General features: G+C 38.7%; 1 protein-coding gene across 1 annotated transcript in view; it reads left to right on the top strand.

Moving 5' to 3' along the window:
• The window catches only part of NCKAP5 (NCK associated protein 5), a 971,300-nt gene that overhangs the window by 692,058 nt on the left and 264,980 nt on the right, over positions 1 to 14,262 (top strand). The window contains exon 8 of the mRNA XM_074327839.1: positions 5,666 to 5,815. Within this exon, the coding sequence (XP_074183940.1) occupies positions 5,666 to 5,815 (150 nt within the window). The remainder of the gene's footprint in view (positions 1 to 5,665; positions 5,816 to 14,262) is intronic.

The raw sequence follows: 14,262 nt of genomic DNA, 5'->3' as shown, positions 1-14,262 counted from the left end.
ATATATATATATATAGTCATGCTTTTATGAATATAAGTTCAACAGCCATCTTTTATGAACTCGACAACCGTGATCTGTCAATGGAGTACAGCTGTATTTCCGGCTCTCTCGGAACTTTCTCCTACTTTCTCTCATATTTTTCTCTTTTGCTCGTCTCCTTAAACTATATGCTTTCCATCTTTCCTCTTCCTCATTATTGCTTTATACACTAACACTCTCATTGGTAATTGATGAAGGGGGCAAGAGCAAAGAAAAGGACAGGACACATAACTCTACCTCTGGATTTGTTTCAGGGCATGTTAGAATATAAAACACCCGGAAGTGTGCTTTTAGGTCAATGAGTAGTCTGAGCAGCATACAGAAGTGGCCTTTTTTCTAGAGTGGTGTCATGTCAGAGCAGTCACATACCTCTTCAACACCTGCAGTGGACATCGGCAGTGCCCTGCCCATACCCCAGAACCATCCAGAGTGCCCCCATGATGCCCAGCTATCAGTGTCTGTGTCAGAGGGCACTTTTATGTGAGAAGTAGACAAAGCCTCACTGCCTGTGGCAGGCTGTAAGTGCCGGGAAACTGATACCCTAGGAGCTGCCCTCCACCATTGATTCTCAGAGGTTGGTGCTTAAACAGCCCAACTCCCTCACTGCTGGGTGGGGTGATTCTGAGGCCTGTGTTTTGCCCCATTTCCCTGAGTTTCCCATGGAATTAGCTTCAGTTACTTAGTGATATGTCCTTTTATGCCTCCCTCCCTTCCCTGCCTCTCTTCTCTACTGGTCTTTCCTGCAATTCTCACATGAACTACATGCACTCAAATCCTTGTTCTGTAAGAACCCAACCTAGACACTAACTAACGATTTAGAAATACTAACCGGGAAAGTAAGCTTCAAAGTGGAATTTCACAGGGAACCACAGTTGAAAAACCTTGCGTTTTTATCCGTGCTCTTCATCTTCTGCCTTCTCTATTTTGGAGGTCTCCTCTTCACACATTCCCACCTTTGCTGCCATCTCCAGGGCTCCCTCTTCGCTTAAGTTTTTCAAACAGCTCAGTTTTCTATATCTTGAAAAAGATTTCCACTTTGCAATGCCCATCAGCCACAGTTCTTTACATTTCATTCCCTGCCCTGCTGAACTTTCACATAAGCATCTAAGAAAATCGCCTCTATTTTCTCTCATTTCCCTTTTTGCTTAACCACTGACAATTTTGGTGGCATCATCACACTTCAGTTAAACAGCTCTCAGGTCCCCACTAACAACCTTATTACAAAATCTAGAGGTCCCTTTTCTGTTCTCTTGTCATTTCTGCTACCCTTGAGCATATCGACAATATTTCCTTCCTGAAAATTGTCTTGAATAATTGAATTCTTAGAACTTGAGTATTAGATGGGATATTTTGCCCGACCCTTTTACTTTACATCTGGCAGAAACGGAGAGCTCAAAAGGGCCAATGATTTGCCCAGCAAGGTGCAAAAATGTAAAAGCAGGGCTTTGAATCCAGGGCTCCTGACCTACCAATCCACTATGGGAACTGCTTTTACTAAGTCCTTAGCCAAAACGTTCCAATATTTCTACTTTTTGTCCCTACCTATGTAAAGACCTCCCAACTGGTCTCCCAGCTCCTTACCACCATAGAGCATGCTCCATTGCAACAGTCATGATGATGTTTATAAAATTTAAATCAGAACCCATCACTCCCCTTCTTAGCCTCCAATTCCTCTTTACTGCACTTAGAATAAAATGCAATCCCCTTCCTATGCCTTGCGAAGCCTCCATGGTCTGCCTCTCTTGCTGATCTCATTTCCTACTACCCAGACTCTTTAGTCATTATAAATCCATTACACGGACTCTCTTCAGCGAGCCTGCAAGGCAAGCTTAGCCCAGCTACTGGGAGTTTGTTTTGCTGTTCCTGCTCTTTGGAATGCTTTTTTCCCAGGCCATTGCATGGCTGCTTCCTCCTCTACAGTTGGTCTCAGCTCAAATGGTTACCTTCTCAGACAGCCTTACACTCAAGTCACCATATCTAACGTCCTAAACACACTAATGTCCGTCGCATTATAATGTTTGACTTTCTTCATAACATTTACCACTAGCTACAATTATATAACTTACTGATTTAATTTGGACGTGGTCATGTTTCGCACCATTCAAGTATATGTTCATGGAACTTTACCATATTTCCTGCATCTACAACAGTGAATCGCCAATAGTTGGGGCTCAATAAATGTTTGTAGGATGAACAGACAAACAAATGAATCATGTCTGAATTTTTCTTTCTTATATCCAAGAATCCTTTCTCTCTTTTACTCTCCAATTCTGTTCCTCAACTACTCTGTAAAAAAAAAAAAAAAAAAAAGAAGAAGAAAAGAAAAAAGAAAAAAAAAAAAATCATGCTATCATCTAACTGGTTTCCTCATAAACCAATAAAGACAAATTTACTACTGACTAGGAGGCTTTGTTTCAGTTTTCTCTTTGACCAGAAATCCCACTCTATGCCTTTTTAACAATTCAAGTTGTATCGCTCTGTCAAAGAATAAAGCATATTCCATTTCCATGAAATCATGTCTCACAGCCTGCATTGATCACCCTTTCTTCAAATTATGTGAAATAACCTTTGTTTTTTATGGAATCTAAATACTCATATATAATCTATATTATCTTGAATAACTTCTGGTTGTTTCATATAATGATATGTAGGCACTGCTCCTCCACATTTTAGATGTGAGTGTACACATGCGTGCACTTGCAGTTGATCCTCATTATTTGTAGATTCTGTACTTGTGAATTCACCTACTCCCTAAATTTATTTTCAGTCCCCCCAATCATCCCTTGCAGTGCTTTCATGGTCATTCGTGGACATTCTCAGAGTGGTGAAAACTTTTCCACCTGGAATGCACTTTTTCAGCCGAGATCAAACAAGGCAATACTCTGCCTTCTTGTTTCAGCTCTCACACTGTAAACACATGTGCTTTCCATGCTCTAGTTAGTACCACACTTTTCACATTTTATGCTTTTTGTTCACCTTTAAAATGTCCCCCAAACATAGTTCTGAAGTGCTGTCTAGTGTTTCTAATTGCAAGAAGTTCTGTGATGTGCCTTGTGGAGAAAATAGGTATTAGGTAAGTTTTGTTCAGACATGAATTATAATGTTGTTGGCTGTTAGTTCAATGTTAATCAATCAACAATATATACTGGGGGTGCCAAAAAAATGTATACAAGTGGACACTTTGGTCAACATTGCTCAAGCAGTATTTCACTGTAATCAGAAGTGTCTGGATGCTGATGGTAACCACTTTGAGCATCTCTTGTAATTGCAGAAGTCACACGTGACTTGTATTCATTTTTGTTATCAGTATATATTGAGTATTACAATTTTAATACAATTTTCCTTTCTTCAAATGTGTACACATATTTTGGCTCCCTCTGTATTACATGAGGTATCTTTAAATAGATACACTCATAAAACAAGATTATGTATTGATTAATGATGAAAATATTGTGACCTGAGGCCTATAGGAACATAACCCTGTATTTCCCCTAGGAGCAAAGATTCAATATTCACTAATTCAGTGTTCATAACAACTTTATAAAACATTACTATGAATGATGATAATTGACTGTATATGTGTGTATGTTATATGTGTTTGCATTTGTGTCATTTAGGCAACAAAGAATCCAAGAGTTATTGAAATTAAATAGTTTCCCTAAGATTATTTGCCAGGTGGTAAATGGTAGACTTGGAATCTTGGCTACCATATTTCAAAGTCTTTTGGCTATCCGTTCCCCATACCAGTGGCTTTTCTTTGTTTAATTAGCTGTAAAACCTAATTATTACTGTGTGTGTGTGTGTGTGTGTGTGTGTGTGTGTGTGTGTCTGTATAAATAAAATCTATGGAGTTGGCTGAAAGAACAATGAAAAACCATAGTTCATATGGAGAAATAGATGTAGATAATACTTTTAAAAACAGTTTGCTTTACAATCCCAGTATAGTGTTTAATTAAGTGATCCAAAATCTTAAAAGAGAAGTAGGAGGACCTCTTCATTTCAAAGGTGACTTTGTAACTCTACAGACGTATTCCTTAGCATGGAAATGAAAGTCTGACAAGTGAACAAACCCTAAAAAATGAAAACTATAAAAAAATACTATTATGACCTAGATTTTTGTTTTGGCCTGAGGATCTGCACCTTAAACTTGCCTGACATTTATCTGAGTTGAACTCACTTAATGGAAGTGAACACGCCTGCATACCATGGGTAGTTAGACACTCCCAGGCCTGATTTCATAAAGAGCTATATCACCTTCCTAATCAATTGCACATTTATATAGATGGATGATGGGAGAAATTTTGTCTTGAAATCTATACAAAACAGAGTAATATGGATCAAGATACTATGTGATCTCCAGATACTTGTATCTCTCTCTCTCTCTCTCTCTCTCTCTCTATATATATATATATATATATATATATATATATATATACACACACACACACACACACACACACAGATACATATGCACATACACATGAAAACATTTTTTTACATACTTCATAATTCATGTTCAAAAAGTAAGTTAAACTATTTTGCAAGTGCCAAAGCACCTTTGTAAACAGTTTGAAAACCTGTTGTTTTTTTCCTTCTTATGCTATTCTTCTCTAAGTAGATTTTATAAGTGCTTAGAGGTTAAGAATCATATCTTTTGTATTTCTGTATTTGCAAATGATATTAGTTTAGTGCTAATATAAAGAAATCTCCTATCATTGATAATCCAGTTTAGCCCAGAGTTGACAACCAGCTGTATTAAAATGATTTCTGCAATATTGTGGTTAGAATTAAATAGTGTGATGGAGTGATGTCACTTGGTTCTGTAGCACGAGGGTCTTGATACATGTACAAAATGGATGAGATTTTCTTTTTCATACGATATTCTTTCTCTTTTTTTATTCATGTGATAGTCTCTTGTCATTGTTCCCCCTTTGGAAACAAGAGCCAGTCATGAGGCTCAAATTAACACTTCTCAACTTCCAAAAAGCTTCTAGATACAAAGTTGAGTGAGGTGCTTCCAACAGGGAAACAAGAAAAGATAACAACATTTTATGTCTGCTTCAAGGCTACACTACAAATCCTGGAGTGTGAGAAAACGGACTCAGGGGTCCTTAAGAGCTGTATCATTACTGAGCCAAAAGAACTAATTGGTTTCAGCTTAGAATTCTAAATTCTAACTCAGAATTCACTATCATTTCAATATTTCTCTTAAATTAATTAAATGGCTTTATGTCCAGCAACTTTAATGATTCTTATTTGAGGAACTAAGCTGTTTGCAAATTAAGGTATGAAGATGGATTTATTTTTCTCCAGTTTAGAGCACAGCTGAATCCCATGGTGTAGATAAAAACGGATTAACCACATGACTCCATCATCCAAGGCTTTGCTGGTTAGGTCACCTCTCCCACTGGGCAGAGATCGTGTGCATTCAGAGGTCCTGCCATGACTAATTAAAAAATATCTACTGTGTTTACTAATATAAGCACCACTCAGAACATATTAGAAAATCTCTTCTTCAGCCTTGAAATGAATGCAAAAGCGATAGGGCGATTCCAAACTTTTCAGCCGTAGACTTGCTTATGTTTCAGTGGAGATTATTGAAAGCAATCATTCTTTTTTGCTTTAGGAAAAACTGCCAGAGGATGAGAGAAAACACAAAGAAGCTTTGGACGATCTTCACATGGTAGTAGATGAAGATTCGCGGAGTGAAAGCAGCAGTGCAGACGAGGGGAGAGAAAAGACCAAATTGCTGTTAGAAAGATTGAAAGCTCTAGAGGTAAGAAATGAAACAATTTTTGCACACTTAAAGAAACATAACAGTGTTCTGCTTCTTTTATTGACAGCAATTTTGAGTGAGGATAAATCTTCCTTTCTCGGTTCTCAGTTCCCCCAGACTAATAGGATCGAGTCTCTCCCATTGTGTTGACTTTGTTAATGGTGAGCTTTTGCTCATCATTTGTATCGCTCAGTCTTGACCTTGCGATGATGATGGTATTGCATTAAAAAGAGTACATAGTATAGTAATTCACTTTAAATTCATTTCAGCCCTCAAAGTGGACCAGTTCCCCTAAAATCGCCAGTTCCTTGAAGGAAGGGGCTGTTCGATATTTCACTTTGTTTTCCCAATACCTAATAGAATGAGTGAATGAATAAACAAAATATCCAATACTATGTAAGGATGATTGTACACAAGCAAACAAAATTTAATTTTAAGCAGTAGGACCATTATTTTTTTTAAAAAAAGAAGAAAGAAAATCTGTGCAGAAGTTCAACATGTAAAACATGAAAGTAGAACTGAAGCTTAGCTAACGGATACTGGAGGGAGGTTTGTGAACCAGGACAGTCCACAGAAACACAGTTTGAAACCACTGATCTATTACTTAATGGCATTTGACCTCAATCCAGGTGTTAATTCCTGAATGTTTATAGCAATCCTCAGAGAACATTCCAGTTATTAGTTCTTGATTGAGATTTCACGTGCTGAAAGTTTCCGCGAGGTGTCTTTTTCTGTGAGTTAGCTTATCTCCTTTCGATTAAGTTTTCCATTAGCATATGGAACTGGAGCATACAGTAATTACTTTTAAGTAAAGACTATGGGTAACCCATCTCTTCTTAAACTAGGTACAAGGGACCTTCAGAACCTCCAAAAATGTAGTTCTCTCATAGGGTCTACAGAATCCCGAACACTTCAATAAAGGGAAGAAACAAGACCTGGAGATGTCTTGTTTCCTCTGCTTTGTTCCTCCTTTCCTGCCTCGACCACCACGTGGTCTATAGTGGGCCTGTCCTTTTTTACTCTAATTTCCTCAGCAGTAGTAAAGCAAAATCGTTAAGATTATGGACTTCTCGGCCAGATTCCCAGGGTTTGGTTTAAATCCCAATTCTACTTTCTAAGTTGAAACGTTGAGTGCATTAGACTCTCCATGCCTCAGTTTCTTCAACTGCAGAAATGGAGATAATAAGAGTAATTTATCTTATATGGAAGTAATGAAGATTAAATGAGTTAATATTTGTATCATGGTCTTGTCTGTCTACCTATTCCAAGGCTTCTGCCTTCCCTTAAATCATGTTTCCCCCTATTTATCAGGATACAATAAGCAACACAAGAACTATGGATGAAAAAATTCAGCTACTACACATAGGTGTGACCAAAGGTAGACAGGTTAAGCAAGTGATGTCACACATGGACAGAAGAGAGGTCAACTCAGGGACCCTCTAGCAGGTCCCCTTGGGCAAGCGACCAGAAATCATCCGTTTCTCCCCAAAGGTTCTCATACTTTTTGTCTCTGTTAAAGGTGGGAAGGCCTTCTCAAAGGAGACTGAGGTTTCTGGGAGTCCTGGGAAATTCATGGCTGTTCTGAGATTGCATTATCTGGATTTTACAATAGGAATGAGTGAATATTACAATCTCTTACTTCCCTAGAACCATATACTGAAATTGTTAGCTGTATTGAAGATTACAGTGAAAACTGCTCTTAGTTCACCTGTTATTAAGACAACTTTGTAAAGGACATTTTATTTCATCGAACCAAGAGGTATTTAAAAAATATCTTTGGCAGTGAATGTTTCTTAAGTCCTCACTGAGTAAAAGAGAAGTAGTATTTCTTTAGTTGGATGCAATAGATGATATCTCTAAGTGCCAGTAAGCTCCAAAATTTTAATTCACCAAAAAATATTTTATTTTCTGAATTAACGTCCTCTAGGCACAGTATCACTGCTTGTTCCCTTAGTTTTTTTTGTGCAGTATTAAGTTTATTCTCTCCCTGCCCGCAAATATCTCACTATTGTCTACTTGAACAGATAATAAGAGATCTTTATGAAATACTTACAGATGTATATACACGCATATATATGTCTCTTCCAATTTTCATATGAATTTCATGTTACTTAATTTCACTTTGTTTTTAAAAATTCACTGTGTGTGCTCTCTGTGTAGGATTCTTTGCGTGAGTTAACCATTATTGTGGGAAAATGAAGGACTCATTCTAACACACTGCAGTCTGAGCTAGTCACAGGCCCCCATGCAGATTTAGACACTTTAACAAAATGCTTTTGGGAGATTGCAGGGAAATTAAACATAATTCTTCAAAATTACTTTGGCATAGTTTGATGTTGTATAGCAAGATTTTAGAAAAACAAAAAAAATATATTTTTATCAGTGTATTTTTGAGCCCACCATGGATTTGTGTACCCTAATCTCTTGGTCCTGGTGTTGTGGGAAGCACTAAGAAATTATTTGAAGGGTGATGGAAAGCAGCCCTTCTTAATTCCTGGTCTCCAAACAAGTCCCAATAAGGTGTGGAAAAGCAGAGAGGCAGAATTGACGTCTAGTATTATTTCTTGATTACTATCATGACACTATTTAAAAACAACCTAGATAGTAGCTGAGGAGCCCCTGACTGAGAATTAAGTAAATATTGTCCAAGCACAGTATCCGTCAGCCTGAGGAAAGTCTAGTGTCACCTTCACCCCAGAATTATTCCCTCTTCTGGTCATTTCTGAGGCTGATTTCTTACTTGCACTCAATTTGAAACCACTCTTTCTTCTGTTTTCAGGAGCTACCTCATGTGAAACAGAACCTCCTTTACTCAATTTTTCCAAAATCAAACCCTGCAAAGGATGATTGGTCATTGCAGAAGATTCCAAAGTCTAAAGGCTTTGAACTTGGTCTTTTGATAGCGCTGTTTTCTCTCAGTCCTTCAACTGCAGGGCATTTCTCACTAGCCCTTCTTGTCAGTTCTCAGCTTCATACCATAAACAGGGCCAGCTGTTGGTCACTTGCTCCCTTTCCCACAGCCAAGTTCCCCATCATTTATTATGCAGCGCTCTTTCTGTCTCTGCACACCACTAATGCTCTCGTTCCCAGAGCTCATCATGGCATTTTGCTAAACAGGACATTTACCTTCCAAAAAGAACTCCAGGGCCAGCAGTCAAAATAATAATCACACACACATTTTCTTTCTCCTCTTAGCAGTTGTTTTCTCTACTCAGTGTCCATGGGCCTAAATTATAATTTTTGTTCAGGGTCCTGATGTCAGGTGGAGAAACCATTTGGTATACTTCATATTTGTGCTGTAAGGACCACATGGGATCTGGATATCACTTGCACATTTTCTGTAACTTTTCAGTGTTAGATATGGTGTTTTCTATGTTAAGTTTAGATTTTCAAGGCTGCTATTTCAGAAACTGCTTACTCAAAATACAGCTCATCATTTTCAACATGCCACAGGCCCCTTCTAGCAAAGGACTATTCTTTTCTCTTATCTCATTCCACACCACTAACTCAAGGGATCTTCCTTCCAGACTTGACCTTCATGATCCATTGACTTGACCATGGGTCCTCCTTTTTCTCTATTCCTGGGCTTTGGCCTCAGGCCCTAGGTTTACTCATGGCACGTTTCTTGGAATACATGGTTTGCTTGTCTCCAGACCCTCCTCCCTACATCCCCACCAGCCCTTTCTCACCACTTATTGACCAACTTCATGCCTAACTAGAAATCAAGATGGTATCCCCTTAGCTCTCTCTCAGCTTCACGGGCATCTCTGATTCCCAGGTGGAGAACAGGCCTGAGACCACCTGGGAGTTCTGAGCCTTCAGGTAAATGCTGATGCCTTAGCTATAGCCTCAAGGTCAGAAGAACGAGGCTTTTTATAGTAAAAACTTATTTGTGCAGAAAAACATGGCAATTAAATTTGTTAAAGTGAAGCATAGCTTTTTCCACTCAGTTATACCTTTCCATGAAGGTATGACAATTAAAGTGCTAAGCATAAGCATTTTTGTTAATCAGTAATTCCTGCTTAAAATGGGGTAGTTTAAAATAGTAATTCTCAAACCCTGCTGCATATCACAATTATGCATTGAGTTTATAGTCAATAGATATGTATTGAATATCTTTTATGGGCCAAATGCTCTTCTAGACACCAGCAGTAGATCAAATTTCATGGTCCCCCAACCCCAGTGAACAGGGACCAAAAGTACATACTTACATAAAATAATAAATAAGAACACAAACAAATAAATGGACAAAATTAATGTCTCTGAATAAGAAACATTAGGTGACATAGTAATAGGAGAGTGGGGATGGAAATTGGTGTGGCATTTACTTACAATGGCCTCTGATACTGGGCCTTCTGGATACAAGATAAATAAGAAAAAAGAGTTGAGTGAAAATCTGGAAGAACAAGATGGATTTGCAAATGTGAAAGCCTAGAGATGGTAGACAGTTTGGCAAGTTAGAGAAAGAGAGGTAAGCACTTTGTCCTGCGATGTAAGGTATAAGATTAACAAGTTGGAAGAAGGTACATTGAGAGAGGATACAGGGGCCAGACCCTGTAAAGCCTTACGAGCCACATCACAGTAAAGACCTTGAATATAATTACAATGTAAAGGGAAGCCATTAGAAATTTTTAACTAGGCAAGTGACATGATCTGACTCGTACGTTAGGGAGACAGTTCTTGCTGTTTTATGGGCTAATAGCAAGACAGAGGTAGAGAGAGGAAGACCAGATAGGAGGTTGTTTCAGATTCCAGATGAAAGGTATTAGTCGACTGGTCTAGGGTGGGTACCTAGGAATAATAGGGAATAATAATATACTAAATATTAATAATAATATCGTTGGACTGGTGCAGAATAATAATGATGTCCATGTTGGCAAGCCTATATATATATATATATTGGGGGTACCAAACAAATGTATATAAGTGGACACTTTGGTCAACATTGGTCAAGCAGTAGTTCACCGTAATCGGAAATGTCTGGACGCTAATGGTAACCACTTTGAGCACCTCTTGTAATTGCACAAGTCAAATATGACTTGCATTCATCTTTTGTTATCAGTATATATTGAGTATTACAATTTTAATACAGTTCTCCTTTCTTAAAATATGTGTACATTTTTTGGTACACTCTGTATACATAGGGCTTACTATGTTCTAAGCACTGTTCCAATTAATAAATATATATATACTATTTTCATCATCATAACAACCCTTTGGTATGACATAGATACGATTATTATTATACCCATTTTATAGATGAGGAAACTGAGCCCCAGAAAGCTTGGATAACTTGCTCAGGGCACATAGTAAGTATGAAAGTCAGAATTTGAGCTCCATTTGTATGGTTCCACTATGCTATGTTAGTAAGAAATGGTCAAATATGAATGTATTTTAGAAGGAAAAACCTACTGGACTTAATGATGGATTGGATGTGGACTATAAGAGAAAGTGAGAAATCAAGGGTAACTTCTACTTTTTTTGGCCTTAGTAACTGAGTATCAGTTGTACCAAATTTCTGAGGGATGCAAGGCTGGAGGAGAGGTGATGGGGAAAGAAATGTACAGTCATCAGGGTTTTTTGGTCCATGTTAAGTTGATATGCCTATTAAACATTCAAGTGATGATGTTCCATAGACAGTAGGATATCCAAAGCCAAGGTCAGGGCTAGAGATAGGGATTTGAGAGTCATCGGCATATAGATGAGAGTCTGTGTTGTGAGACTTAAAAAAGCTGCATCAGAAGTCAGTGTAAAGTGGACCTTAACAGGGCTGAGGACAGATCCCTGGGTACCCTTCCAATAGAGGTCTGGCAGGGGAAGAAGAGCCAGCCAATGAGACTGGGAAAGAGTTGGTGTGGTAAGAAGGATATCAGAAAGGTTGGGGTGTCGTAAAAGCCTCAAGAAGAAAATGTTTCAAGGGCAACCTTGTCAAATGCTGCTAAGAGAATAAGAGAGATGAAGCACAGAATCCCTCATTGACTCTGGAAGGGATGCGTCAGCTAAAAGCTTGATAACTACAGTTTCTGTTTGGAGTAGGTGGAAATATAAGGGTGTGGAGACGGTATATGCAGACAACTATTTTGAGATGTTTTCCTATGATTGAGCTGACCTGCGGAAAGTCACACCTGAAGAAAGATAAAGCACAAGTGACGTTCTTTTAAAAACTCAGGTGACATTAGAGCAAGCTGGTGTACTGATATGAATGATCTGATGGAAAGGGTGAAATCCGCAATGCAAGAGAGAGAGATATATAAGAGTAGGAGTGAAATCTGCAAGCAAACAAGAGGGATGAAACCCATGCAGAAACAGAACTTCTAGAAATTCCGATGCCTAGAAGACAACCTGGGAAATTCTAAGTCTTTAAGTCTAAGACGGAAACCAAGCATGCGTGTTTTCCTACAGCACTACAGGTGATCAGATGCACAGCCAGGATTGAGAACTATGGATGCAGCTTTTAGAGTGATAGTTGCAGCTCCTCAAACACTTTAGGTGCCCTTCTGTTCAGCGGAATCTAAGATTTATTTGCCCCCAGTCTTGAATAGAACTTTTCCTGAATCTTCGTACCTCGATTCAGACTCCCTTCCCACATGCTCCCAATGCCAGAGAGCTTTTGAGCCTGAGGAAAGCTTGTCATCTCAACTGCTCTGACATGACTTCTTCCCTGCCTTTGATGACTCCCCTGGTGTGTCTGTGGGTATGATATGCCCACGTTTGACTTCGGCTCCTTACTTATGAGAGAAACAGTCTCATTTCTTAGCATTCCTGATTGGTTTTTAAGTTCTTACTTTGTTCTTCCTGTCACTTTTATCCTCTTCAGTTCTAAGGCACTGTAAAAAGAAATTGTTAAGTTATAAAGCATCATGCTGTTGATAGTCTGAATAGAAATTCTTAACTGTTTCCTTCTAATCTTTAGATTCTTTAACAGCTTACTGACAGGTAACTTCAGACATCCCTGTCTTAAAGTGTCTGGTGTATATCTTTCTCGTGATTAATTTGTATCCAACTGTGGGTCACCTAGCAATAATCACTAAAGTAGGATTAGAGACAAAAACTCCTCTTTGGTACAGCAGCTGGAAATGGGGGGATAAAATCCCTTCCTATGTCAGTATGTAACTTTGTACCACCGTTTTTCTAATTGTAAAGGTAGTAAATAGGGGTGGTCGGATGGCTCAGTTGGTTAGAGCGTGAGCTCTGAACAACAGGGTTGCTGGTTCGATTCCCACATGGGCCAGTGAGCTGCACCCTCCACAACTAGATTAAAGACAACGAGCTGCCGCTGAGCTGCTGGAGGGGTGGCCAGATGGCTCAGGTAGTTAAAGGGTGAGCTCTCAACAACAAGGTTGCCGGTTCACTTCCCACATGGGATGGTGGGCTGTGCCTCCTGGAACTAAAGATTGAAAACGGCTACTGGTCTGGGAGCTGAGCTGCACCCTCCACAACTAGATTGAAGGACAACTACTTGGAACTGATGGGCCCTGGAGAAACACTGTCCCCCCATGTTCCCCAATAAAAAATTAAAAAAAAAAGAGTAGTAAATAGTCACCTTGTAGAAACCTAGGAAAATACAAGGAAATGGATAAATTTTAATTACAACAATCAAAAATATCTGCTATTGATACTTTGGCATGTATATTTCCAGTCTTTTTTATTTTCCTTTGTTGTACTTAATCAAGTTAGAAAATCATAAAATATCACTTTATACAGTTTAGTAGCTTGATCTTTTATGTAACATATGAAAACTATTTCCCCGGGTTAGTCAACATTCCTTAAATTAGGATTTAATGGCTGTGTAGAAATTTATCCAATGGATGCTGAGTACCATTTATTTAATCACTTTCTTTTGGCTACTTAAGTTTTTGACACTTTTTCATTATTATAATGTGATGAGCATCCTGGCTCATAAGCCTTTATATACAAATATTTTAATAGACTGTTTAAAATGTGATCATTCTTTTAAAAGAGTGATGGAGGTAGATTTTGCCACATCCATTTTAAGAGTCAGTGGCTCTCCAAAGTTAAGAATCTCAGAAATGACTCCGACGGGGGCAGCACAGTTAAGGAAAAAGCACCCAAGTCACCATCTAAGGGGACACCGTTACTGCTCCATATAGGAGAACATGAGAGGAGGGATGTGAAACTACTTCACAGATCCAAATCCTTGAGAACACCTTACAGTACAGGCAATCCTGCTGTCCTGTCACGTGCTGTGACCACTCTTTCAATTATGAGTCATGGATGCCCTACTCAGACTGACAAACAAAAGAAAGAGCGGTCATGTAACGAGGAACCGAAGTAGAACAATAGATGAAGGCATGAATTCATGCAACGTTTCAGAGTATGTCCGGGAGCTTTTCCTGTCTTGCATCTCCACTCTCCTGTAAGTCGGTTTCATATAGGCAGGCTTTCTCCCTGCTCTGGCAAAGTTGCCAACAAAAAGCTTCCTACTG

This window comes from Rhinolophus sinicus, linkage group LG01 (assembly GCF_036562045.2).
Source record: "Rhinolophus sinicus isolate RSC01 linkage group LG01, ASM3656204v1, whole genome shotgun sequence".
Taxonomy (NCBI): domain Eukaryota; kingdom Metazoa; phylum Chordata; class Mammalia; order Chiroptera; family Rhinolophidae; genus Rhinolophus; species Rhinolophus sinicus.
Note: the sequence above shows the minus strand (reverse complement) of the source record. Positions and strands in the feature narration are given on the sequence as shown.